This window comes from Ptychodera flava, chromosome 14 (assembly GCF_041260155.1).
Source record: "Ptychodera flava strain L36383 chromosome 14, AS_Pfla_20210202, whole genome shotgun sequence".
NCBI lineage: Eukaryota > Metazoa > Hemichordata > Enteropneusta > Ptychoderidae > Ptychodera > Ptychodera flava.
The window spans coordinates 20,303,995-20,331,991 of record NC_091941.1 but is presented as its reverse complement, the minus strand read 5'-3'; the positions used below and the strand labels follow the sequence as shown (position 1 = coordinate 20,331,991).

At 38.2% G+C, this 27,997-nt stretch overlaps 1 protein-coding gene across 2 annotated transcripts; it reads left to right on the top strand.

Annotated features, from left to right (window-relative positions):
* Window positions 1-72: 72 nt before the first annotated feature.
* LOC139149685 (exportin-5-like) lies at window positions 73-27,934 on the top strand. 2 transcript variants are annotated; one of them, XM_070721554.1, is made up of 29 exons: window positions 73-305; window positions 1,776-1,897; window positions 2,807-2,879; window positions 3,701-3,838; window positions 4,770-4,952; window positions 5,394-5,426; window positions 6,440-6,625; window positions 7,146-7,222; window positions 8,008-8,107; window positions 8,604-8,816; window positions 9,203-9,293; window positions 9,894-10,007; window positions 10,556-10,713; window positions 11,611-11,706; window positions 11,943-11,984; window positions 12,592-12,681; window positions 13,029-13,228; window positions 13,833-13,998; window positions 14,249-14,364; window positions 14,946-15,046; window positions 15,492-15,594; window positions 16,294-16,430; window positions 16,978-17,122; window positions 18,457-18,554; window positions 19,168-19,307; window positions 19,717-19,821; window positions 24,950-25,087; window positions 25,710-25,880; window positions 26,276-27,934. In XM_070721554.1, the coding sequence occupies exons 1-29, from the start codon at window positions 216-218 to the stop codon at window positions 26,420-26,422; spliced, it is 3,573 nt and encodes a 1,190-aa protein (XP_070577655.1). In that variant the 5' UTR covers window positions 73-215; the 3' UTR covers window positions 26,423-27,934. The 2 variants fall into 2 exon arrangements, with proteins under 2 accessions (XP_070577655.1, XP_070577656.1); XM_070721555.1 differs by having other exon boundaries at window positions 91-305; window positions 12,595-12,681.
* The last annotated feature ends 63 nt before the right edge of the window (window positions 27,935-27,997 follow it).

Here is a 27,997-nt window from a genome sequence, read left to right as displayed (position 1 = left end):
TGAGCGCACGCGCACGTCGCACGGCAGTGAGGGAGGGCAAAGCTGTTCATTGGATAACGTCACATGACCTAGGGTCGTTTTGATGTCAGAGGTCAGCATGGTACTTCTGATGGCAGCGGCGCGCGCGGCGTGCTGATCGTCTGTGATCTTTGAGAAAGGAGGTTGTCTCTGTGTCGGAAAGAATCGCCGGCTTGCTGTGTAAATGCTTCGCAAAGATGTCGGATCTAGTTGTGCAGCTGGTGAAGGCTGTGAATACAGCAATGGACCCGAAGGTCGATCATCAAAAGAGGCTGGTCGCATATCAGGTGTGTTCATCTTGCCATGTTTTACTCTTGCGATCGCTTTTGTTTTCGATGATCATGAACGTGAAAATCATTTACCGGTGTTTTTGCTTGATCCGAAATAATTCAAATATGACGAAAGAAATATCGGTGACTTACGAAATTCCACAAAAAGGGGTTAGGTTACAACCAGACAAGTAAGTTGTGTTGTCGACCTACAAGGTAGCCAGCACCATAGTGAGTGTGAAAAATATTATATTTGACAGCGTACAGCAGCTACTGACATGCCATGCCCTATACTACTTGTACTAGCCGGTATGCGAGTGGAGTGATACGTACGGCCGCCGCGTACTATGCATAGAATAAGGGTTATTCTATGCATAGTACGCGGCGGCCGGTACGTATCACTCCACTCGCAACTGTGACATGTACTAGCCGGTATGCAGTGACCTTAGGGACTTGACTGAATAAAGCATGAAGGTCTCGCTTCTACCTCCATGAATAAAGGCATAGTGGTGATGGTTTTGCCACTACCACTGGTAGAGTATATGAGATTAAACTGCACAAAGAACCCGCGATATGAATGAAAATGAATACTAAAACCTTGGATAGCAACGATTATTCGCCTGTCAATTCCCGTGCCTTGACACTGATCTACTCAATTACCAATATCCCATTCCCATAAAAATCCATTGTTGAGGTAGCTTTCTCGATTGTGGAATATTATGTTGCAGTACGGTGAAAACCTCGAAATATGAGGAAAATGCAATGTGACACCACGCACACTTTGTTGTATTGTACCGATTTATCCTCTGGTAGAATTTCCCCGACTCAGAAATATGTGATCTATGAAGAATGTGTTGCCGCTCTGAAGAGCTCATTTACCCCATCCCACTATCCCAGAAGTATGTCATGTTGACTTTTCATCCTTGAATTACTCAATTCTTGCTAATTTTTTTTTATGGACAATAAATGTATTATCAAGCTGCAAATAATCCACAGGCAATATACATCATGTATAAGTCAATGATAAAATACTTGCCAATCAGCAACTTGTTTCACAAAAATGTCGAAATGTTATGATTTCTGAATAATAGTTCGTCGTGAAAAATAACCCTAGTGTCTTAGACCTTGATGAAGCAGATTTTACAGCTACTGATACATCACAATCCCAAAGCAACAATTATCATGACTGCATGCTAGTGATATGATATTGAAAGGTGATATTTCAAGGTTAGCCATTACTTCCTTAGGAGCATTTCTTGAAAGCAGAGATATAAATTCAATGGCAAAATCAATGTTTCCATGATATATCATAACAATGTAAAGCGTAGCCCCTTTGCCTTGATTCCTTGATTCCATCTCCCTTGAACCCAGAGAGCTTGCCATCACACAAGACTCATGCTGATAAATTTAAATTGAGATAATACAGATTTTCAAGATAGTTTCCATCTGACAGTGATTTTAATGTTCTCTGCATGTCCATTCATATAGGTATGTGAAGATTTCAAGGAGCATTCACCAGACTGTGCAAGATGCGGAGTTGAACTTGTCAGTTTACACCACTCACCCATCATCAGACATTTTGGACTTCAACTTTTGGAACACTGTGTCAAGTATGTCAAAGCTGTCATTCTACAGATATTTTGTCTGTGTGTCTCTCCATCATTGTTTGATTACACTCTCAATACGGGAAATGTTCATCGCTGTTATACATCATTGTGTTCTGCAAATGTTGCAGAACCATGACAAGATATGAAAGTATCTCAAAACAGGCTTTGAAATAATTCTTGTTTGCCTCACCCTAACCTTTATTCACCTCCGATGATAAATTTGCTTTCAGAATTTACCCACATCCTCTTTACTTGACACTGGCAGTACACTCTCAAAAGCTTCTCAGTCCATGCAATCTGGAAAATCGAAGTTCTGACAAATTATGTGTCTCAAGCAAGTTTTATCAAAATGAAAATGTTTTTACTAGTAAGAACTGAGTTAGGTTCAAGACCCAGGAGTAATCAGATCAGAGTAGCAAAATCACTCCATCAAGGGATGGTGACTTTGAGACCCGTACAGGATGTTATGCTCTCAAGAACTTTAGGCTCTTTACTTCTAGATTGTTCAGGTGGGTAGTTGGTACCTCATCCTGTAAATGAGTATCTCACCGATTGGTTGGTGGAGGAAATGAAAAAGGATAGATAAAAAAAATATAAAAGGTTTTGTGCCATATAGTTTATACAGATGTTGACTCATCTAATTAAAAAGGACTAAAACAATAACTCCTAAAATAACGAGGGCATGAGAAGTCTTTTGAAGTTGGTTGTTCCTCATATTCTTCGTATTAAATCTCCACAATGATTTATGTCTTGTTTCTGCAAGAAGTTGACTTTGAAATTATGTTATTTTGTCTTACCATGTTGTGTTACCTGCTGTATTGACAATATCAGTCGCATGTTTAATGTCCAACAGCATTTAGAATCATTGTGCAATGTCATGTCTACAATCTAACTGCTCTTCAAAATATTCAGGTTTCGATGGAACCGCATGGAAGTCGAAGAGAAAGTGCAATTCAAGGAAACAGTGATGCAGCTTGTGGCAGATGTAAGTAGCATTTAAAACTTTTTCTGGTTTAACTTACGCATGAATATATGCAGTTCCTGTATGCAAATATTTTTGTAAGGATGTGAGCAGTGTATTGAACTGCATACTAAAGTTCTCACATTTCAGTTGTGTACTTATTTCAAATGTGCATCAAACTAGTCATACCAGCCTATATGTCTCATAGTTTTTGAGTCTTTTCACTTTATCAATATGATGGCAATATTGCTCCCATACTCGCGTATCATAATCAGACAAACTTAATACGATCAAAACTTTTTTTGGAAAACTGACAACCTTTTTTATGAAAATGTTCAAATTTGGTCATACCGGTAGTTTCCTGTAGGTGTTTGTACTTCAATTTTGAAGATTGCGGAAACGTACTTCAGGAACATACGTGTGACTTCATTTGTTTACAACAAAGCCATGAAAACTTTGTTCCACCAATGCTTATTGGTATGGTAATAATTCTAATATTAATATTTGTTGCCTTGTTTGCTTTTCAATTTAACCCATTGAGCGCCAAAGTCAATTTTTGTCACCTTTAAAAATATACCCCAGTCATTTTTTTTTCAGATTTTTGCCAAAATTTTGATAAAAAACTAGCAGATTAAATTTGATGTCCATCTGGTTCAAAATTATAAAAAATTACAGAAAAATTATAAAAATAGGTAAAACGTTACACTAAAACTTTGGTGAGAAAAATACAGCACTCAAAGGGTTAATTTGATGCATTTGACATTCACGAAGTGATGTAAAGAGTTTCAGAACTTTCTCCCGGTGCTCTTGCACAAACAATGGGTGTGATATAATGTTATTTGTAGGGCACACTGGGTATATTGGAAGAAGGACCTTACATCAAGGATGGCCTATCAAGGATTGTTGTGGAATTGGTGAAGAGAGAGTGGCCCCAGCATTGGCCAACATTACTCAGTGAACTCAATCAATTATGCAAGAAAGGGGTGAGTGAACTCTCTGGTGCCCAAACCATTAAGTATAGCCACTGCTTTATTAGTCTGATTGTGACATTCTTGCAAATACTTTCATTGTGTTATCAGTTTGTCCAGGAGTAGGTCAAGCGGAAGTACTGAAATGGTTTCAAGCCAAATGAAAAAGTTAGGAAAAGTGGAGTGTAGAGGTCAAGTGAGAAACGCAATAAATCCAAGTAGTGCTGTTTACAATTCAGTATGAAATACTGGGTGATGCTGGGTTAGCAAACATTTGTCTTGCGCAAGGTTTGTGCACTGATTTTACTGGGGACTCTGGATAGAAACATTGACCAGCTGATTGTCAAGTAATGACTTGAAACAGTTCTCTGGAACTGTGTAGTAGCTTAAAAGCTGCCGTTTTTCTGCTGAGATGTGAATCTCAAACTGGCAAACTCAGCACAGGTTCTGTCGATAGGATGTAATAGGCCTTGGCTTTAATATGATGGCACAGTGGTGATGATGGCACAACATAGTCAACAGTTAAAGTACGGTAGTCATGATGGCACGCAGTGACAACTCTGCTGAGATAGCCAGCACGTATCCGCACAAACCTTTTATCGCCTCTTGTCTCACTGAACATGAGTCCATGTATGTTCCTATCCAATGATGTCATACCTGCCATTGCTGAGCAACAACATGTGCTGTTCTCAATGTATGTAGATTAGAGTTTGTACACTTGACACTGACCTGTATACACAAGGTGCAATACATTAAATTATGCAAATGTCATTCCCAGTATCTCAGTAACCAGTTTGACCCATCCATACATCAACCTTCAAAGTCAAAATAGTCAAAGAGGAAAGTCACTATAAATTCACAAAACTATACAGCCAAACCTGCACTCTCTGAAGGTGTTTGGATCAAGTGAAAAATGTAACACTTGCGTCGTTTCCCATTTTTCCAGGCAATACAAACCGAACTGGTGCTGCTGGTATTTTTAAGACTTGCTGAAGATGTGGTAGCTTTCCAGACATTGCAGTCACAGAGACGACGTGATGTTCTACAGGCACTGACCATGAACATGACAGAGATATTTCTCTTCTTTCTAGAATTGCTTCAGGTTCACACCACACAGTACCATCAAATGGTGAGAAAGTAAACAGAAAATAAGCTCCCCTCATCAAAATATAAAGTTGAAAGCAAATTTTATCCCAACTAAAGTTTACATTGTGACAGCAAACAATAACCCTACGAATTACACTGAAAGGAATTTGTACACATTTTTGGAATATTCAGTTTTGCAGTATTTTAATATTAATTTTTTTCAAACAGTTACATGCAGTGTTACTGCAAAACTACAGAAAAGTTGTGAAATCTCGATTTCAGAATGTATGATAATTTAACAGTGCTAAGAATCAATGAAGCAAGCAGTGAAAGGCAAGTCATATATGCAACCACTTGCTTATCTGCATTCTAATACAGACACTTGTGAAAGATGAACTGAGAAAAAAAGTTTTTCATGTTACCAAACAGAATTCAGTCTCTGGAGAGTGTATTATTTTAATTCTGTTCATCTTCATGTTTACAGCTGAATGGTACTGATGATGCGGACAGGAAAAAGGTATGATTACGTGTGAAAGAGGCTGAAGTTTCATTGGTTGAATCTTTTGAAACGCACACATGATTCCTCCTTCCCTCATTGTTCCTTGACTGTTTTTGTTCACATGGCATGAATTGAGAATATTGTTCTCCTTTTTACATCCTAAGGTTTTGCAGTTGTGACTGATAATATTTGCATGTAAAAGACTTTTTAAGTATTTGCCGACTGTTGTTCGTAAAGACTACTCAAATTTTAACCAGCCTTTGATTGTATCCATCCATCCATCTATATAGCTATCTATGTATCATAGGTGATCGTTTGAACATTTCAACTAACAATAATACTACTGGAAATTGCATAATCAGCAGTTTATGATAACACTATTTTTAAGAGTTACTTTTCTCTAAAAGTTGCGGGTGATTTGGTTTTGATGAGGCATATATGAAAATGTTTTGACAATGCAGCTTTCACAGAAAATCATATTAGCAGAAGATTTAGCTTCCTGCATTTTGTCAATTTGTTGTCCAGAAAATCTATCTAAAGAAACACACAAGAACTTGAAAACCTGCCAGTATGAATTTTTCTTTGCATTGAATGTCAAATTCATCAGTTATCTTGGTGTGAAATGTAGTTTTGATGTGCAAATCAGACGCCAAAAATATATACATCACACAAACCTTGGAAGCATGTACTAAAATGCATTTTGTGTGCAAAGATGCATCTGTTCACTGATGTGCGACATGAAGTATATCAGTAAGTATTGTTTAAATATGGAAAGCTAATGTTCTCCATACAAAGATAGATTGTTCCTCTGCATTCTACATGATGCAGTGTACCTCTACATTCCCTATGCTACCACAGCATCAACCCTTCATTAAATAGATCCAACCTTTTCACCACCAGCCTTTGGTATAACCCCAAATGTTTGTAACAGTGTGGATGGACCTGTATACTTTGGCGAAAAGTGTAACAGCGTCCATAGCCTTTGTATCCTTTGTGCGCCATCCTAACTTTCAATCTCATTCCATTTTCAGGCACTTGCCCATTGTAAAGTAGCTCAGGCTGTGTTGCTGGCTTTCACTGGTTACATTGAATGGGTCGGAGTACAGCATATCACAGCTCAGGACAACGTCTTGCTAAAGACACTCTGTTTCCTGCTGACTGACCGGGAACTCAAAGTCGGAGCGGCCGAAGTCTTGCAGATGATTGTCAACAGAAAGGTGGAGTTTCTTTTCTGTCCGGTTTGTCTCCTTTATTCCTTTGTCATGTAGAGATTGGGAGTGAAAACATATATCTTTTGTTAAGGTTTATACATTGTTAGTATTTAACACACTGATGATATTACTTGTAATGTAGTTCTATGTGAAAAGTGGCAGACAGTATGACAAGTTTCAAACAAATGTAAAATTTCATATGTACCGTACTCAACGTGCAATCATATGCAGAATATAGGCCAACTTTTACTATATTACTCGGGCTGCTCCTGATCTATAATTATTTCTTGTGGTCTGATTGTTTTTTTAGGAGTTTTGTGTCAAAAGTTGACATCTTAAATGCATGCAGTCATATATTTCAAGTGGGCATATTTGGCTGATATTAGTATATTCAAACAAGTCCTGGTTTGAATTATTTCATCATGCAGATTCTTACATAGATTTTTCAAAATAAAAATAAAAGGTCTTTGACACAAAATTGATTTTTTATCGATCGTACCATTACCTTTTGTTTTTTTCTTAAAAGGGCAAACTAGAAGACAGGAAGCCGTTTCTGTTTCTCTTCACTGACGATGCGATGTCCATGATCCTTGGAGCTGCAGAGTAAGTACATGTACATGAATGGACATACATTTACAAATGTATAGCTTATATACATACCATCCATCTATGGCTATTTTCCAAAATGGTGGCCAAACAGATAGAATGCAAAATAGTTTCGGTATTGTTCCATATGACAGGGACATTATTAATCGCGGATGACACAATTTGACTGAGATTTTAGTCGATGATCAAAGTGTATTGCAAAGGTTACTTTCAGATAAGATATTGCAAAACGTAACTTTGCAAAAGGAACAAGAAATTAAGAACATTTAATTCAAGAGTCTAATTTATTGATAGTAAACATCTCTGTATCGATAATAAGAATAGACAGAGAGGACAGAAGGACTTACATGTAATCACTGATTCAAATGTAAGAGAACTTCAGTATCTCTAGATTTTGTATCCGCATGATGAATGAATACAGCGTTTTTGTCAAGGGTATTAAGCAGATAAATGTTACTGGAGTTCCCAACTCCTTTACTGGGGTTCCTTGGTATATCAATGCAATCAGATTGGGAAGCAGCGGAATTGTTACCGGGGTTCCCAAACCATTTACTAGTATTCCCCAACCAAAGCAACATCACTGTAATACCATGATCACAAAAGGTTTGTACTCTCTTGACTATATTATTACTCTAATCATTTTGATGCTTCAAGAAGTGACATTTCTGGTCAATAAGGTTTGTACCTACCTGTCTTCTTGATCTTCACATAATGTGGAGGGTACTTAAAAATCAAGGGGCTATTTAGTAATTTTGTATAATTTTCTGTTTCATACTTTCCAGGTCAGCAGTATCAGAAGGGCTTGATGAAAGAAATTACGTTTTCCTGAAACATCTCTGTCAAGTGTTAACAGGTGTTGGGTCACAGTTATGTGTGCTATGGGTAAGTGTGATCCCCGGGCAATACCGGTATGCGGTATTTTCCAAATGTAAGAAAACATGAAATGAAATTTGTTTGCCGTCATTCATTATCAGTGTTCTTCCCTGAATTTTCTTTCATGCACATTCTGAGGAAACCAGGAAAACTCAGTAAAGAAAAAGATCTGTATGGTGAAATGTAACCCCTGTTCCATCAGCACAGAATTAATCTTTCAGTGAGCATTCACATCCAGTTGAAGCATGTTGTAGCACAGATAACAGATAAGTGGCATCAGCCATGTAGGTTCTGCTAAAGCAAGATTTTTCTTTAACGTATATGTAAAAAGCCAACAGCATTGAATTCTGTATTTCAAGCTGGGTTTAAGCATGCAAACATCAGCTCCTTATGATAAGTACATACCGGTAACATTGTTGAAAGCAGTATGCACACACACACACACACACACACACACATTCTGAACACTTTCTTATCATAATTTGCATCACTTACTCCGTTGCAGGGTGCAGAACATACCAATGTCGAGCAACCTCCAAACTTTCTGAAATATTTACAAGCAATTCTGGCGTTTACAAGACATCCGAGTGTCTACCTGAAGGATCTTATGCAATTGCTGTGGTCAGCATTCTTTAGACATGAACATATATCAAAAGACCCCGTCGTCATTAATGCCATTCCTGAATTTCTTACCATCGCAACAAAGAATCTCGTCAAGGTAGGCAATATAAGTTGAATGGTAAAGGATTAGGCGGTCTTCAAAAGAGATGATAGATTATACTGGTACTTCTTCATAACCAAATGTACTGTGAGGTACGATGTCTCTTGCAGGTCGTTTGTCTCATGCTATCTAAGTTATTTGTGAATATTGGTATTTGCATCTCCATGTTGTCATGGTACAGATTTTAAGAAAACAGACAAAGTGGTGGATTACTGACATTTTCGTTTTGAAGATAATTGTGAATAAGGTATTAGAGATTCTGAGTACTTGCTTTGGTGTACATGAGAATGCTGTTTGCAAAAATCATGGTTCCAAAGATGAGAAGGAAATTCATGGAAAATGTGTCACCTCCTGTTTGTTTTCATGTTTTCTTCCTCCTCCAGTGGGGTTTCCCAAGTCAGGACAACCATCCAAGCTGTGCTTACTCCAGAGTGGACTACGACAATGATGAAGAATTTCATCATTTCTTCAACAGTAAGTCTGGTATATCATTCTTTCACGGTGATAGTCTTTCAGACTCACTTTAATTTGAGCTTTAGAGGATGTGACTCAGAATCAAGCATTTGTAGAATGGAAGGTCTGTGCTATTCCATAATAAATATTTGAAGCCTGTGGTATAGGACCTACGAAGCCAACTGTATGGAAAACTTTTTACACTTTTCCTCAAAACCAGCCATATGAGCTAGTACTGCCAGCAATGTGAAAATGATGGAAATGTCCCAGTATATTGGCTCCCTTCCTCCCTTTTACGTGATTATCTGCTTGTGGTAATGTGTCCTACATAGGGTACCCTACAAGAAGAGATGTACCCAATAGAACAAGATGGAATTGTAATATGGCAGAATATTCTCCAAGCAATCTACCATCTTTTAAATAAAGTACCCTGTAAAGACTTAAACTTCCTAATTATCAGCTTGAACTGCAGATCCCAACTGGGGCTGTTGGCTGTACAAATATGTCACCATAATTTTTAGAGAATACAGGCGCTACGCATTATATAGAAATATCGCAGGGAAATTTGGTGGTACTCGTGCTATGTGGAGTGGTTCTCAAATTGTTGTTCATTTCTTGCAGCATTTAGAAGCCACCAAACAGAAGCTATCAGACAGTGTAATAATGTACGCCCTCTAGTGGCCTTTGAGTATGCCAAACACTGGTTACAGCTACAACTGAGTACTCCGATCAAAAGTGAGTCACTCGGACACATACACAACTCTGAAAACAGAGTAACAGTGTCCAGGCAGAACCACCCTAGATGAATCCTAGTGGTTTCTTCTGTCAAAAAATAATTATCGTTCTTTTTTTGTATTTAAAGAGGTTTTATTGGTCATAGTACGGTGCTTGTCAGAAAGATGCAACCATACTAGTCTCATTCATAGATTATTTATCCCAAAAACATTTACTTGGGTCAAATTGGTGAATGAGTGTGTCTTTAGAATCTGACTTTTTTACCCTTCGGAGCAAACATGCATATGTTTCTGATGTGTGGAAATGTTCAAAACCCATGAATTGTACGGTCTCTACTCTTTTGTACCACCACACAATTTGTACAGCTACTCAAAATTTGCTGATACATAAGGCTTTTCTAGACAATCTGAAAGCATACAAATGGAACACAGTGAAAGAAAGACCAGCTCTGAGAGCTCACTACTGTTGCCAGTACTCTAATCGGCAAGTTTAGAATGCAAAACATACTACAGGTGATACATTCAAGAAATTATCTTTTTATCTCTCAGGTCAAGAGTTATGCACATTGCTGTCGCCAGTCTTCCTGGAATGGGATGCAATGACTTGTTTCCTAGAGTGTGTGATGGGAAAAGCCTTCACTCTGGAAAACCCACCGGTGGCAGAGTCTACCGATTTGCTCAAAGAAGTTTTACAGTATCAAACTCAGGTAATCGTTAAATAACCATTCTTACTCATGTACTAATTTGATCAAACGAGGCAGTCTTTTACTTGGTTGCTACTGAAAAAAGCATGGGATGGGCAAAGGTAACTCAAATGTTATTGTAAAAAATCAGATTGACTTTATAAAGAACATTTGTTTTTTGCAAGAAAAATAGGCATCCAAGGTGGGGAGGAATTTTTTAACCAAGGCTTCTTGTTTACTTCTGAAAAGAGAGCTAATGTTAATAATGCCGTGCAGATTTTGTCATGTTAGGGGATTGAAGTGCCAGCAGCTGTGATTTTTGATGATTTTTTTCACTTTATTTTTTTTAGTGTCGACTACAATTCTTGTCCTACTCCGAGAGCATGTTGAGATACATAGTGTTCAGCCTCTGTACATGTGTAAACTGCAATGTGATTGTTGACAAGTAAATTCTGGTCCGGACTAGCATTCAAATGTAAACAATAACAGTGCATTTCACACATAGAGAGTCTGTGTTGACAAGCCAAAGAGTAGGTGTTTCAACATGCTCTATGGAGTAGCACAAGAACTTGCCATTGACATACCGAACAAAACAGTGAAAGATCATCAAAGTTACAGTTACTGACCCTTTAGGAGATAATACTTTGAATTCATCATATTAAACTTCAGTCAAAATAAGGTATGATTTAACAAGATTTGACCTAAGAACCAAGAAGCCTCTCAGGGTCAAATTTAAATGTGCATTCATCGGTAGAACTTCTAAACCTTAGCAACACAAACATTCAGAGGATGGGTGTTGCTGTAATTACTGTCCCAGAATCATCTCTCATAAGTATGAAAAATGTCTTTTTGCGTATGTATGATGTGTATAACACAAGGAGATGAGATTTCACATGGATAATGCTACTTTTGTCTTCCCAGGATCCTCTTCTCCTTTCTTGCACTTTGACCTGTGTATCTGCGTTATTTCCTGTGTTGAGGTATGCTCCAGACTTGATGCCCCCTGTTCTACAAAGGGTGAGTTGTACAATCGTGTCTGTGTGTCTCGCATGAGGGATTGTAAAACAGCAGAAACAAGTTACATCCACATTGTGATATATGTTGAAGATTTTGTGTCCAGGATGATAGATTTTGTCATGTCAGGTTCATTCTAGATGTTCTGAAGTCCTAAAGTAAATCACTGAGTGTCATTATACAATACAAAATATATCTGTGGATATCTCTACAATCTTTTAATCTCACTTTTGTTCCAGTTGTTTGAATGTGTGGTGTTCTCCATGCCAGGGCAAACAAAGGTATGTTATTGCCACATTGTTTTTGTGACCTTTTTTGTTTTTTGGTAATATTTCCATGGAAAACTATCAGCTAGACTTCTTTCTCTGTGTGAAAATGCCTCTTCAAGATCATTGTGCCAGGAAGTGCATTCAAGTAAAGTACAGATGCAAAGGTATTCTTTCATCTGTGCACTCTACATGTATAGCACTGTGTTTCATTTTGTTGAACTACAGTTTCAATTTCGGAAATTTACTTAGGTAACAACTTAATATTTACATGGGTGCTCAGTTTGGCAAGGTTCAGATAAAACACCATTTAATTTCCAGCAGAATTTAAATTCCTGCTCTCTTCAACTTGAAATTGTCACAAATTCTTTAGGCATGTCTGATGTTCCAGATTGTGCTTTTCCTGGATAGTCACCAGCTGGCTTGATGTGTCATTTTTTTGTAACAACATTTAGGTTGGAAGGAATAATTACAAAAGAATGTTCTTGTATTCAAAACAACAAAATCACCCATCTCTAATAATGTAGTTGTTTTGTTGAAAAAATTAGACAGTGGTGCATTATTGGATGAAATGCGTGTATGTCTGATTGGTGTATTTGTTTGTTGTTGGCTGTTTTCTCAGAAGACCAGAAGCCGACCTGTACAGAATGTGAGGAGACATGCCTGTTCCATCTTTGTGAGAACCTGCAAAGATTTTCCAGCACTGATGATTGTAAGTGCTTGCTCTTCTGTATAACAGAGAACTTCTATTCCGGTGTTTAGGAATTAAGGTGTCTTTGGTTTTGTAAGAAAATCTATGTGCAAGATTTTCAGTTATTTTGAATAGATTGCAGGAAATATTATTACAGCATTTCTTACCAGACCACTAATCTTTTTTGATGAAGAACTTGAATAAGAAAATTAGCAAACCTTAGAAAAAATATTAGGAAGTTCAAATTGTTTTTATATTGCACTGTGAAATCAGTGAACAGAGAAAATTGGAAATTTGCTAACTCTTGCGTACTTTTGATCAGTTCATAATAAGAGTCACGGTCTAATAATTTCCACCGTATCATTCAGCCGTTCTTCAGCACAGTGTATGAGAAAGTGAAAAGACTGAGCGCAGACAGAGAGGAATTGACTCAGCTTGAGAAAATCACACTTCAGGAAGCTCTCATATTGTTGTGCAATGAAAGCAAGAATTTTGAAGAACAGAAGAAATTCCTGGGAGAGATGATGGAACCAGTTCATCAGGCATGGATGTTGGAAAGTGTCAAGTTGTGAGTATATGATGTGCCTGTTCACTTGTACTATACACTGATAATCGTAGACATTTGTCCACGATGGCAGAAAACAATTCTATAGTCAAGGTCTTATTTTAGGAGTCTGTCTGAAGCATACTAGAAGGGCAGGCAATTTACACTGGTATGGATATAGATTTCACATCTTTATTTGTATTTTTACTTTCATTCAGTCCAGCTGCATTTTGAAAGAGATCGAGCTATTATCGAGCCACTTGTACGAATTTTTGCCTTTTTGCAAGAAACTTTATTCCTACAAGACTTATTCAACGAAGGAAGAGATTTTCTGGCAGATTTTATACACAACCCATAAATGGTATGGAACTGTGGATTGAAAAGTACATGCATGCATGCATGTATGCATGCGTGTATGTATGTGTCCATCTATCTCTATATCTATCTATCTTGTGACATTTTGATACAGAGTCATGTTTTAGATATTATTTCTCATCAGCCCTCTCAAACAAAAAATCAGTTTTCTCCAATTTAATAGATGCTCAACAGCATGCAAGTATTCCTCCAAAACTCACATTGTTTAACTTAATAGGGGAGTTCAAGTATTTGTATTCTGTCACACATACAGGGCACTGTCGTCTGCCGAGAAGTTCATCCACCATGTTGGTTTGGACTTTGATCCAGAAGTAGCCAGCATAGATGATATGGTTGGTCACAACAGATCCAGTATTGTCTACTGCATCAATATGATATTAGCAATGTTGAAGAGAAGCAAGGTGCCCAGTGATCCTGAGGTATGCAAAACTTGATTTTCTTGGCGATCCCTCAAAATCATCCTCTCACAATTTTGTATGTAGCATTGGACCATGTGGGCACTCAAGGTACAGGTATTTAGAGTGGTTGTTCGTCACACCCTCTAAGTTCAATTCCAATATTTTTATGCCTTTTGTTTACATCTATATTTCATAGTTTTACTAGGTTAGAAATGATGCAGTGATGACTTGCAAACCCCTGTCTCTTCATGTCTTCATCTTTCACAATCAGGAAGCCAGGGTTGGTGGTTTCATTATTGGTACCATGAAAAATGAGAGGCCTATCTATAGAAATCCATGTATGAGCTGTGTCAGTCAGCTGCTGGATAATATCTTTGCCTTGGTCAGGTAGGTAGCCCTCTGTTTGGCAAAGATAATTCATTGATGTCAGTTTGCTGCTTTAACCTTTTCACCCAGTTTTCCAGTAACAGGTCCATAGTCACCATTGATAACAGTAGGTTTTGGGTCAAACCATTGTGGTGAAAGGGTTAAAGTTGCCCGTAGGTCTCATTTGATGTCCTTAAAAATGATGATTCACGGAATAGTGCAATCTATATTGATTCATAGATGGTCACAATTTGTAGTTATAATGTTGTGTGCCTTTTACAAGACCATATGAGTGTATTGGTCCAAAATTTCCATAAAACATCATTAACATTTTCCAAAAAATGTGTCTGGTTAAATGGGATTTTTATTGACTCTTGAAAGTGATAGTTCTCTTATTTGGTTTTCCTAGGCAATTCATCTCTCATGTACATATGTTTTTGTGGTGTGATTTACTGTTGAAACTATAGATTTTCATCCACTTTTCCCATATTACAAGAAATACCATGCTGTCTCACTTTGTTTAGCCATAATGTAGATATATTCATCTATTTTTCATGAAATGTCCTCATCATGTTACTTTTCTCTTTCCAATCTTAACTCAGAACATTTAACCATCTATGGTTGCCGGAAATGAGAGCGAAGCTAAGCAGTGGATACGTCAAAGCGTATGATATGCAGGAACATGAAAAACTGGCTGCCCTCGGTGAGGACAAAAGCACATCTTGATGCAGGGATTTTCAGCTTCCACACGTTTATGTAATGATAGATGCACAAAAACTGAACAGAGACTTTACTAATGCTGATTTATAGCTTGTCTTGACAGAATATTTTCAGGAACAAAAGATTTGTCATAATACCGGTATGTTATTATCAGGTGTTTGAATTTGTGCAAATGACAAGGTTGTATTTGCATGTACAATTTAATAATGGTTAAAAAGGGACGCGATGTGTTCTACAGACTCAATACGCCCAAAAGATCACATGTTGGCGGTACAAACAAACCCACATGTGTACAAGCACATATGGAAATACTCATATTTTTATGTCTGTTTGCACATGTGGGCTGGTTTGTACCGTGGTCCATTTGACTTCATGGTTTAACTGATTTTCTGTTGATGTTGCAATAAATTTCTAACTTCGTTTCAAAGGAATCAATCCAGTCAGCATGTCAGGTGACCATCCTGAATTACCCGTCAATAAACCACCGTTGGAAAAGATGCAGAATTTCATTGCAACTATCCATGATAATTGGTAAGTCAAGTACTTTTATAAGGATTACAGACTGTGTATTATTTGGTTTGTTTGTGACTTTTTGAAATGCAAGCTGTACATTAAATTTTTGTGAAAATAAATTCAAAAATTGAAATGCTATCTCTATCAGACAACACAGTAGAGTAGCTTTTTGTGGCAACCAGTTTGGCAAATTGCTTGTGCCAGCGCTACATTAACGGCAGCAACACAAACTGTCCACTTTGGGAAATGTCTCAATGAACTGCTAGTATTCATCTTTAAGGTAGAACGTGCCTCGGGGACACAAATTTGGACTCTCAAGTGGGAATTCATTTTAAAGCTCTTGGTGTTACCATCGTAGTTTTTCGAAATTCGAAAATATTATTTTTTCTCCATAGAGTTAATATAGCGATGGCAACCATTTTGAATTTTAAATACCGGTAAATATTGTGTTATTTGTTTCCCTAGTACCAAAATTTGCGTGGTGACCCCCGATTTTATTCTTGATTTTGAAAGAGAATGGTTGAAAGATTCTTTTTAGGAAAGTTTGAGCAAAAGTTTAAGTCTTTCACTTTCGAGGCGCAAACTACCTTAAGTGACAGTTAATCTATCGTCAGCAACATGTGAACATCATGAGGCTCAGTTTGTCAAAAAAAAAAAAAATACTGCAATGAGGTCACTTGACAAATAATCCATCACGTCTTGACTCATACATTTCAGCTACCACATCCTTGCCAATGCTGGGCCAACTCTAGGTTACGAATTCTACACAGCACCTAAACTAACTGCTGTCATTCTAAACTCAGTATTTGTGAATCTTGAACACATACCAGACCACAGACTTCGACCAATTATTCATATCCTTTGATAAATGGTGGATTGTGGGATTGCATGCTTTTCTGTATTGTAGCAGGATCTTGTTTGAGATTACCTAATGATGCAGTATATTGATGGCGCAAATACAGTGATCTGGTTGGTCGAGACGTGAAAATAACAGTATTATATTCACGATATAGCACAGTTGGCACATATGCAAGCTTTCAACAAGAGCAAAAATCCTTTTTGACGTTCCAAGCCAATTTCAATTTACTGTTTTGATATAATAGCAATAAACCTCACTCAGTGATGGTATACCACTTGGTTTTGACAGTTCACTTCATATATGCACTCGCTATTGCTCTTGCATTCATGATGTGAACTGGTCAAGATCTCGTGGGGTACTGTCGCTGGGCGTTGTTTATTGCTAATAAACAAAACAGCAACATTGTATGAATTAAGCATTAGTAATTGAGTTATCTAGGGTGTCAAAGTTTACTTTCATTGAATTGTACAAAGTTAGTGTGTTCGAGCAATGATAGATGACAAACATTTGTGTGATTTTGTCTTCCTTGACTAAGTTGCCACGTGTATTTATGAGAGCCTTTGTGCAACACTGTCCCAGCGAGTGTCATAAAACTGTCCTTGTTACGATACTTCACCATCTCTGCTCAATAATGGTGAACAAACTCACAGCCAAATGGGAACTCATGCACAAAAGACAAGAACTCAGGTAAGTGGAGACTTTTGAAAACGACACAGGCCTTAGCTGGTTTCTTACTTGTCATGGGGTGTAGGTACTGGTCTAAGGTGAAGTACAACCAAATTTGTTGATGTAAAGGATCTTTTTACTATTTTCTATCAATACGGCACAAGCAATCTACATGTCCACCGATTTCCACCTGGTGTTTTCACCTGCAGGATTGGTATATTGAAGCTTATGTTTCAAAGAACCATTTCAAACAAAAGTCTTCTTAACATACGCTCTGATTTCTTTCACGTTGTATCTCTGCAAACTTTTCAATCCCTAAAAATCAATGTATTTGTTAGTCCCCACGGACACTGTCCGGGGTGACTTATAGGTTTGGTCATGTCCGTGCGTGCGTCCGCCCGCCCGTCCGTCCGTCCATCCGTTCACGCAGATATCTCAGAGATGCCTGGAGCGATTTCATTCAAACTTGGTACAAGGATTACTTCATATGTCATACAGATGTACATTGATTTGTTTTGTGATACGATCCAATATGGCTGCCAGGTGGCCATTTTATTACGATTTTTTCATGTACAGAGCCATAACTCGGGCATGTTTCAACCGATTTTATTCAAAGTTGGTACAAGGACATTGACCAATGTCATAGATATGCATGTCAATTTATTTTGTGATACGATCCAATATGGCTGCCGTGCGGCCATTTTGTTACGATTTTTTTCATGTACAGAGCCATAACTCAGGCATATCTCAACCGATTTTATTCAAACTTGGTACAAGGACATTGACCTATGTCATACATATGCACATTGATTTGTTTTGTGATACAATCCAATATGGCCGCCAGGTGGCCATTTTGTTACGATTTTTTCATGTCCGGAAACATAACTGGGACATGTATCAAGCAAATTTATTCAAAGTTGGTACAAGGACATTGACCTATGTCATACATATGCACATTGATTTGTTTTGTGATACGATCCAATATGGCTGCCATGTGGCCATTTTTTTACGATTTTTTCATGTCCTGAACCATAACTCAGACATGTATCAAGCAAATTTATTCAAAAGTATTTTTATCACAGACTAATGAAGAGGACTCTATCCTCTCTGAGGACCTGTAATCAAGTACCCATTAACAAGTGGGGACTGTGTCATCAACGATGACTTGTTCAAACTACAATGAAGGAGAATTTACATGAAATTACGATCATTTTAATTTATTCTATAATGCTCAACAATATTTCTATTACATCACTCATAGCCCAATGATATTTGGTCATGCAAGGAAGATCCTATGACATAGTACATTGTGTTTCAATCCAAAGCACTCGACATCTTCCCTGTTTTGTTGACAGTGCTGCAGATGAAGACGGAGAAGAAGACCTGGAATCACAGGAAGTCCTGGAAGATCAAATGACACGACTTCTGACCAGGGATTACATGGATCTCATCTGTAGGATTTGTTCAATGCATTGTAGATTTTACATAATAGGAAGAGAATTAAAAACAAATATTTAAATAAGTGAATGAATGGATCTAAAATTTGCTGATATTTTGACTAGAACCTTTTGATGCAATAGTAAACTGGGTCCGCACACTCCTAGAAAGTCCTTGAAAGTGCTTGGATTTTAAAGCCGCCTGGAAAAGTCCTGGAAAAGTCCATGAAAATTAAACTGGGTCCTGGCAAGTCCTGGAAAATCAAAAATCTCCCACCAGTTTTCAAAAATGACGAGATGATCAGTTGTGATATCATAAAATTGATATGTAAAATGAGAGAGAAAAATGATATACTGTGAAGATGATACCTGGAAAATGGTATTTTGGACCTATAACAGTCTGTGAAAATAGTTGAAAAGTCCTTGAAAGTTGAAGAATTATACTGACCTTTTGTGTATGGACCAGCTGGTTTGTGTAAAATGATTAACTGAGCAGTGATTGTTATTTATTGATTACAAGTTGATGATCTACAAGGCTTTCATGTACATTCCACATTTGTGCCGGTCGTAAAAGTCATCCTGATGCCTGTTGGCATGGCAATCTCACCAAATTATTCTCTGGATTTTCAGCTGTGCTTTTTAAAGCTGGGAGGACTGCAGAGAGCAGTGTTACCATGGAGATGGGAGAAGATGAACTTGAAAGCGCAGTGACATTGACTGATGACAAGGCATCAATAAGTGAACTTGGAAAATGTCTTTTGGAAGATGAGGTTGGTAAAACTCATCCTGCATTACATCCGGCTGTTGCGGCAGAACTCTGCATCCCAAACATCTGTAGGACCAAATGTGATAGGCTAGAACCATAGATAGGTAGTTATGTAAATGTTCCCATGATTAACTCTTATTGTGTCCAATCGGAAAATTCGAATGAGAAATTGTGAAAATTGTTTAAAAAGTACCCTTTCATATAAGACAGTAAGGTGATGGAAAAGAGGAGGGACTTTTTCATCCGTAGTACCTTCTTCCTTTCATTTACACCACCTTCTATCCTATTCTGTTGCAGTAGTTTTGCTGTTTGCTCAACACTGTATGCCAGCTAACACTCTAACCTTTTTCCCTTCCAAGCAAATTCTCAATATAGTCCTATATATAGTCGCAAAATTCTTTGTTTTTCCTCAGGGTTTGTGCCAGACACTGCTGCTGTCAACATTTTCAGCTTTGTCATGGAATGACACAACAACCTGTATGAAGGCCATCAATATATGCAAATTAATGCTCCACACGGTAAGGCTTTATTAGAGTTGTCCACATGCTCTACACCATTGCATGTTACAAGAGACGTAATATATTATATTTTTTTTCTTCTCCAATATTCTGACTTTGATTCTATTACGTCATCATTCCACTTGGTATCACATGAGATGTAGGCTGCGCACGCACGTCATATATACAAATCAGTGTGCTGTGAACGTTCAGCGAGGTAAGACGTTTTATTATTACGCAACGCGTATGCGTTGACTTCTTTGTCTTACTCTCGGCACGTCGTACGTTGATAGACTACTTTGTAACCGTAGCGTGGCTCGGTTTACTAACTGAAGCAACGTGGTTGCTTCATAGAATTTTCACCGATACTAGTGATAGCGGAGTTTGGTGTGTGACCGACTGGAGTAACGCCGTTGCTTCACGACTTTTTTATTTTGACGTCACAAGAACTAGAACGACGTGGTCGTTCTCTTATTTTTAGTTACGATGGCAGCAATGGAGAATAAAAGTGTGGCGGATATCGCCAGCACTAGTCAGACTAGTAGCGGGACGGATATAATTCCAGTGGTTTCTGCTGGTAAAGCGAAAGGAAAAATGCAGAAGCCAAAAACAGCTGACGGAGGTACGGCAGCCATTTTGGAGATGTTACAAAATATTTCCCGCAACCAAACTTTGCAGGACAGTAAGATTACTGCTCTTTGTGAGCGTGTGGATAATATGCAAGAAGCATTTGAATATGTTGAGGAAGGAGATAATTCGCAGCAGGTTGAAAGTCCTGCCAAGAAACAAAAGACTTCAGATGCCTCCGAGTCAAATTTAAATGACACAGGTGCAGGCACGAGCTCTGGAGGTGATAAATCTACTGATCCTGGGCTATTTAAAGACTTTTCCGACAAGTTTATTGTCAAGGAGAAGTGTGACGAGGCAGTTGATGCTAGCCTAGCAGAAATTATTAATGGATTGTTTCGTCAAGGCATTTCAGACGAGAAAATGGAGGAACTGCTTAAGAAACATAATCGACCGGATAACTGTGAGGCCTGATGAAAGTGCGGGTTAATCAGTTGGTATGGGACATCATACGTGCTGATACTCGGTCGATGGACTCGAAGTTTCAAACAGTTCAGGCAGCTCTAGTGAAAGGGTCTGCTATTCTAGTAAAGATGGTTGACTTGTTGGCGAAACAGTCAAATACGGAGCAAAGTCAGAAAATGTTGGATCTTGGTACTGATGCATTAGCTTTGCTGGGGCAAACTAATTATTTGTTAAATATGCGCAGACGAGATGCGATGAGAAATGATTTAAAACATGACTATGGACATTTGTGCTCGTCGTCTGTGCCATTTACTGGCGATTTATTTGGCGATGACGTTACAAAGCGGGTGAAGGATATCCAGGAAGTAAACAAGGCTGGCAGTAGGATCAGTACTTACCGTGGAGCTTCATATGGCAGAGGTTCCAGATACAGAGGACTTCGTTTTAGGGGAGGCAGAGGTGGACGAGGACGTGGTGTATACCAGCGTCAGGCACCATATAAAGGAGCTTCAAAAAACTACGGAAGCCAGACTGCGAAGCTGCAGTCGAAGTAAAACCAGGGACTCAGAGTAGTACTCAGGTAAGCAACATAATTACTGAACAGCCCTTTCAGGCTGGTAGATTGAAATTATTTGCTCATAATTGGAAAACGGTTACAAGTGATCCTAATATACTGGATTTGGTTATGCATGCACATATTTGTTTGTTAGCATGCCTATGCAGTTAAAATGTGATGTGCCAAAAAGTTATCCCTGTAGCAAAGATCAGGTGGCTGTTATCAATGGTGAAATAGAGAATTATTGTGTAAACAAGTAATTAAACCCTCAGTGCATTGTGATGGGGAGTTTATTTCAAACATCTTTTTACGTCCTAAACCAGATGGTAGTTTCAGAATGATTTTGAATCTAAAGAAATTGAATGAATACGTGGAGTATCATCATTTCAAGATGGATACTCTGGAGTCTGCCTTGAAATTAATAACACAGGGTTGTTACATGGCGTCAATTGATCTGCGTGATGCTTACTATTCAGTGCCCATTGCAGAGGTACATCAAAAATACCTTAAGTTTGAATGGCAAGGTGCCATTTATCAATATACATGTATGCCAAATGGGCTGGCATGTGCACCAAGATTGTTCACAAAATTATTAAAACCTGTCTTTTCCACATTAAGAGCATTAGGCCATGTTAACACGGCTTATATTGATGACTCTTTATTAATTGGGGATACTGTAGAAGAATGTGAATATAATGTAGATGATACTTTGAAGCTGGTTACCCGACTGGGGTTTTTACCACATCCGGTAAAGTCTGAAACTGTCCCAAAACAACAGATTGTATTTCTGGGATTTCTTATTGATTCTGTAACTATGACTGTCAAATTGACAAAACCAAAGATTGACAGACTTAAGTCTGAATGCACTAAGTTAATTAATAAAGATCAGGTAACGATTCGCACTATGGCACATGTCATTGGTCTTATGGTGGCATCCATTCCAGGTGTGGATTATGCACCACTGTACATTAAGTGTTTGGAGATGGAAAAAGTAAAGGCCTTAAAAGAACACAAGGGAAATTTTGATGCAACTATGCAAATTTCAGCAGATATGAAAACTGATTTAAGGTGGTGGTGTGACAACCTACCATTTCAGGTGAGACACATTTGCAAGGGGAATCCAGATATGCAAATATATTCAGATGCTTCCAGTTTGGGCTGGGGAGCAGCTTTTGGAAACATAAAACAGGTGGGCGTTGGACTGGGCAGGAAGCCCTATATCATATAAATTACCTGGAATTGTTAGCAGCTTTCTATGCATTAAAATCTTTTTGTGCATCTTTGACAGATATACATGTCAAATTAATGCTAGATAATACGACAGCAGTTGCATACATTAATCACATGGGAGGCATCAAATCATGGCAATGTAATGACATTACGAGATCTTTATGGCTCTGGAGTAGAGACAGAAATATCTGGTTAACTGCTGCACATGTTCCAGGTGTATGTAATTTGGAAGCTGATCATGAATCAAGACAGTTTCATGATGAAACGGAATGGAAATTAGACACCTTAATGTTCAGGTTAATAGTAAAACAGTTTGGCTGGCCAGAGATTGATTTGTTTGCATCCCGACTTAACACTCAGTTGGTGAAATTTGCTTCATGGAGGCCAGATCCTGATGCTCAATATGTTAATGCATTTACTTTGACTGGGGAAGTAAATATTTCTATGCTTTCCCTCCTTTTAGCTTAATTGGAAGATGCCTTCAGAAAGTGAGGGAGGACAAAGCAGACGGGATTATTGTTGCACCAATATGGCCAACACAGCCATGGTTTTCACAACTTCTGAAAATGATAGTTGCTATACCTCTGGAACTTCCACGGAAGGAAAACTTGCTTCTGATTCCGAACAGGAAGGAACCACACCCATTATGGAGGACAATGTCTCTGATGGCATGCAAAGTATCAGGATGTCACTCCAAAAACATGGACTTTCTCCAGCAACAGTCAATATCATGTTGCAGTCTTGGAGATCAGGTACAAAGAAACAATACTCCACATATGCCAGGAAGTGGATACAGTTTTGTAGTCAGGTCAAGAGAGATCCATTTCAGGCGAATATAAAAACTGTGCTGGACTTTATGACAAGTCTTTTTGAGTCAGGACTGGGCTATAGTGCCTTAAATACAGCAAGGTCAGCACTATCTGCAATTTGTTTTACTAGAAACTCTGTTACTGTTGGTACTCACCCATTGGTGTTAGGTTCATGAGGGGTGTGTTTAATATGAGACCTACCCTACCTCGATATAAAGAAATCTGGGATGTTTCAAAGGTACTGGTGTATTTAAAAAGCCTACCTCCAGTGAAAGAGCTTACTTTGAAAATGCTAACATTGAAACTAGTTATGCTGATTGCGCTAGTCACTGCAGCTAGGGGGCAATCTTTGCATCTTCTTGATATACGATACTTGGATCGAGGTGCTACCTCGGATAAATTGTGATCCATGAACTTGTGAAACAAAGCAGACCAGGGTATTCACCCCCTGTTATTCATTTGAAACAATATCCTCCAGATAGGAGGTTGTGTGTGTGCACAGCGTTGACTGAGTACTTATTACGCTCCAAAGATATTAGGGAGACAGTAACACAGCTATTTATTAGTTATAGGAAGCCACATAAGGCTGTGGCCAGATCCACTATCAGTCGATGGATTAGAGACGTTATGGTCAGGGCAGGAATTGACATTAATAGGTTTAAACCTCACAGTGTGCGTGTGGCAGCTGTTTCTAAGGCAAAACTCGGTTTTGTGCCCATTGATCATATTATGGCTACAGCGGGCTGGTCATCGACCTGTACATTTTCTAAGTTTTATGCAAGCCTATTGTGGAAAATAATGTATTTGCTTCAGCTGTGTTGACTTAAGTATACAATATTTATTTTGTAATAAATTGGAGTTATGCAGAGCAACCTTATGTGCACATTGCTTTAAAGTCTCATGTGATACCAAGTGGAATGATGACGTAATAGAATTGGAAAATTAAACAAGACTAAAAGTTGAAGTTTGATTCCAATTCTATGTAGTCATCATGAAGCGTAGGGATCACATGCCCTCCCAGTGTCCCGCCCTAGTGGGGAGGTTACTTACTGAGATATTAGTGGTTTCTATACAACTAATAGCGCCTTATGGTGTTGGAATAGTCCAGGTTTGATAAGGCTCAACGCATGGATGTGCACATTCGGTGCGTTCAAGCCTGATTTGTATATATGACGTGCGTGCGCAGCCTACATCTCATGTGATCCCTACGCTTCATGATGACTACATAGAATTGGAATCAAACTTCAACTTTTAGTCTTGTTTAATTTTCCAACTTTGATTTTACCAATATTTGGACAGTAAGGCATTGATTTTTAGCCTGCTCCGCACATGTGAGAATTTGTAGGTATAAAAACAAAATGGATCAAGCCGATTATATAAAAAATGCACTCTACTCATATTAAACTCACAACAATCTGAATAGTGATGAGGTACTGCAGCAATTTTGTGTAAAATGAATTACAAGCTCATTAAATCTTTCATGGTAAAGCATTGAAATTTTTTTTGACAATGATTTGTTTAGGTGGTGAGCAAACCCATGCCTGCAGAGGTCGCCAATCAGCTGTTGATAATGATACTGCGTGGATTAGAAGTTCATGGGCAGCATGACACCTGTCAATCAGCCCTCGTTGGACTAGCATTTGAAATGTATGATACAATGGTAAGAAATGGAGAGACAGAGACAGAGAGAGAGAGAGAATAGGAAGGGAGGGAGGGGGAGAGAGGGGAAAGGGGGAGAGAGGGAGGATAGACACCTGAGCTGTGTTTCCTCTGGCTTCTGAAATTTTTTAGTAAATTTACGAATTGGGTATTGAAACTTTTAGTAAATTTTGAAATTCATAAGTAAACTTAACCGTTCCAATACGGAATATCATTCAATCAAATTCAAATTAAGTACAACATGTGCTTAGACAGAACTATTTTGAGGTTTGGGGGCCTTCAGCTCTCAATCAACTAGCTGCTTCCTTGCATTCGTATATTTACGAATCAACAATGAAAAAAATTAGTAAATCATCTAAAAAATTAGTAATTTTACGAATTTGAGAGTGGCAGAGGAAACACAGCTGAGACACAAGGTAATAAGCTTGTTGAGATGTGATAGTTCAATTATTCCATTCCATAACTGTCTTCAAAGACAGAATGTTAGCACACCAGTGTAGATGTATTCACCAAACTGAAAAAAAAATAGTAGTGGAATGCTTGCTACATATCATTCTGTTCTGAACTTGTTCTGAACTTGTAGAAAATAGCATGATTTTTATATGTCAACATTGTTCCGACAGAGACCTACATATTCAGATATGACATCAGTACTACTACAAATCCCAGGGTGCACCAGTGACCAGGTCCGGAAGTTTGACGATAGATTTGTCCTGATGACAACACCCGGCAAGTTGCTAGGAGACAAGAAACGCAAGGATGCTTTCAAGAAATTAATCTCGGGCGTCATAGGGGTATGTATGCTGCAAGTGATATCATGATTTCTGAACAGTGGAGGGACAGATTATAAGGCAGAGACCATGAACTGTTGTTTATCGCCAAGTGTGTGAAATGATAGCCAAATTTTGAATTTCAAAAGTTTAGCCAAGCACATCATGTGAATACATAAAGTTTAAAGTTTCTGGGACACTGTAATAGTAACTATAACTAATAGTCAATGCAAACTGCTCAGAATAATTCTATTACTGGGCTCATCGGAAGAGGAGACTTCTGTGTTGACAGAACAAGTGCAAGGACAATGCATGTGTAAATCTATTCAATTTCACATAATAGCTTTCAACTGTGCTGACTGACTACTGATCATATACAAAGCCATCATTTCAGCAGCATGTTTTGTTCTCTCTGCCAGAAACCGCTGGGTCAGCAATTCAAGAAAGAGAAGGTGCACATTCCCAACCTACCTCCATTATTTTTGTCTCCGAGGAAACGCCCTCCAGTGGTGCTCGATCCAGAGTCCGGAGATGCAGGTCTTGTAGCTCTTTTCAGCGGCAACTGAGTTTGAAACGTAATCTGGCAGTGTTATTGGTGGACTTTTGTGATTTAACAGTTAAACTGGTGATTTTTGACTCCAAATTGGCTGAGACTGAAATAAACTCAACTATCAAACTCACAACCGTTAGTATTTACTCATTTCTGCAGTCAGTGCATTGACCCTCCAAGGATTACAGATATGTCCATCATACCGATCATGTGGATACCAGATTCTTGAAATCAGATGAACAGTGACTCCTTTTCCAGTGGCTGAGCTTCGTATTTGGAAAACAGCTTTACCACAAGATTTTCATTGTCATGAAAAGAAAGAGAAACACAGTGTTTTTTACACCAAAACCACTCACCCTGTTGCATTGACAGTCTAAAAAGCATTTGTATGTCAAATTCACTGTTTAAGAGAACACAAAACACACATGCAATAGATATAAGAAATGTACTTGTGAATAAAACTGATCTCAAAATCTCCCTGTAATATGGCAAATCTAGGGTGATGTGCCAAGTAAATGATGAAGTGATGTGTGTAACTGATAACCCTTTCAGCTAGTTTGCTTGCCATGGGCAAGTGGATGCACTGTGTTAGAACCAAACTGCAGCTCACACAGCAAGTTCAGGTTGGCAGAATTTTGAAGGTTGAATTAGTTTTATGGCAATTACTGTTATGTAGGACTATTTCTGTAGTGAGCAAATGTAGAAACTTGAAAGAAGAGAGACACACTGACATTTTACATTGAATGGCTTTAACAAATTAGAATTTAGCAAACTAAACTAGAATTAAATTAGCAAAGTAGAGGCTGAACGTGACTTCTGCTGAATTTTTACTCACTCTCGCCTTCTCTTAGAGAAAATTAGTTTGTGCTGGCAAAGGTTTTGTTGACACTTTCTGAGGAACTCAAACGTGAACGAAAATGTTGTTGACATAAACGTCTGAAGAGTAAAAGGGCAGGTCAATGAAAAAATTGAGGGGAAAAATCAAACGTCTATGAAATGGTTTCCTCGTCCATAGCTAAATTTGCAATAGCATGGATTCTTTCAACTTAAGTGGAATCAGACCGCAAAATGAAATATCAACAGCCATCCAATTCTCATTTCATTCATGTTCAATGCAAAGTGGGTTTGTAGGATGTTTTACACTGCCCAGTGCTCACATCAAAGTTTTACAGATTGAGACACCAAAATAATGAGGTCCGGTCAAACAAGATGACTTGTCTGTTGTCAAGGCAACACACCTCGGATATCTGTGGAACTTTTTAGTCCAATAAAGTGTTTTTATAGGACTGTGTCCTGTAATATTAACTGTGTGATGAATTATTTCTTTTCATGGGGGTTTTTGCAAACTCTTCTATCCACCTTGAGGGTGTAAATATTGCAAAACATTACGCACATCGTATTTAACCATGAAATGTAATAGTATGTTTTATCATTGTCAAATGATTAGTAGTCGACAAATTGTCAAAAGCATAGGAAGATAAACTTACTTTGCAATTATTTTGGGTAAACATTGCTTTTGAAATCATAATTCATGTGTATGTTGATTTGTCAGTGTAGCTAATGCCCCAGTAGAGTCCAATGCAATTCACCG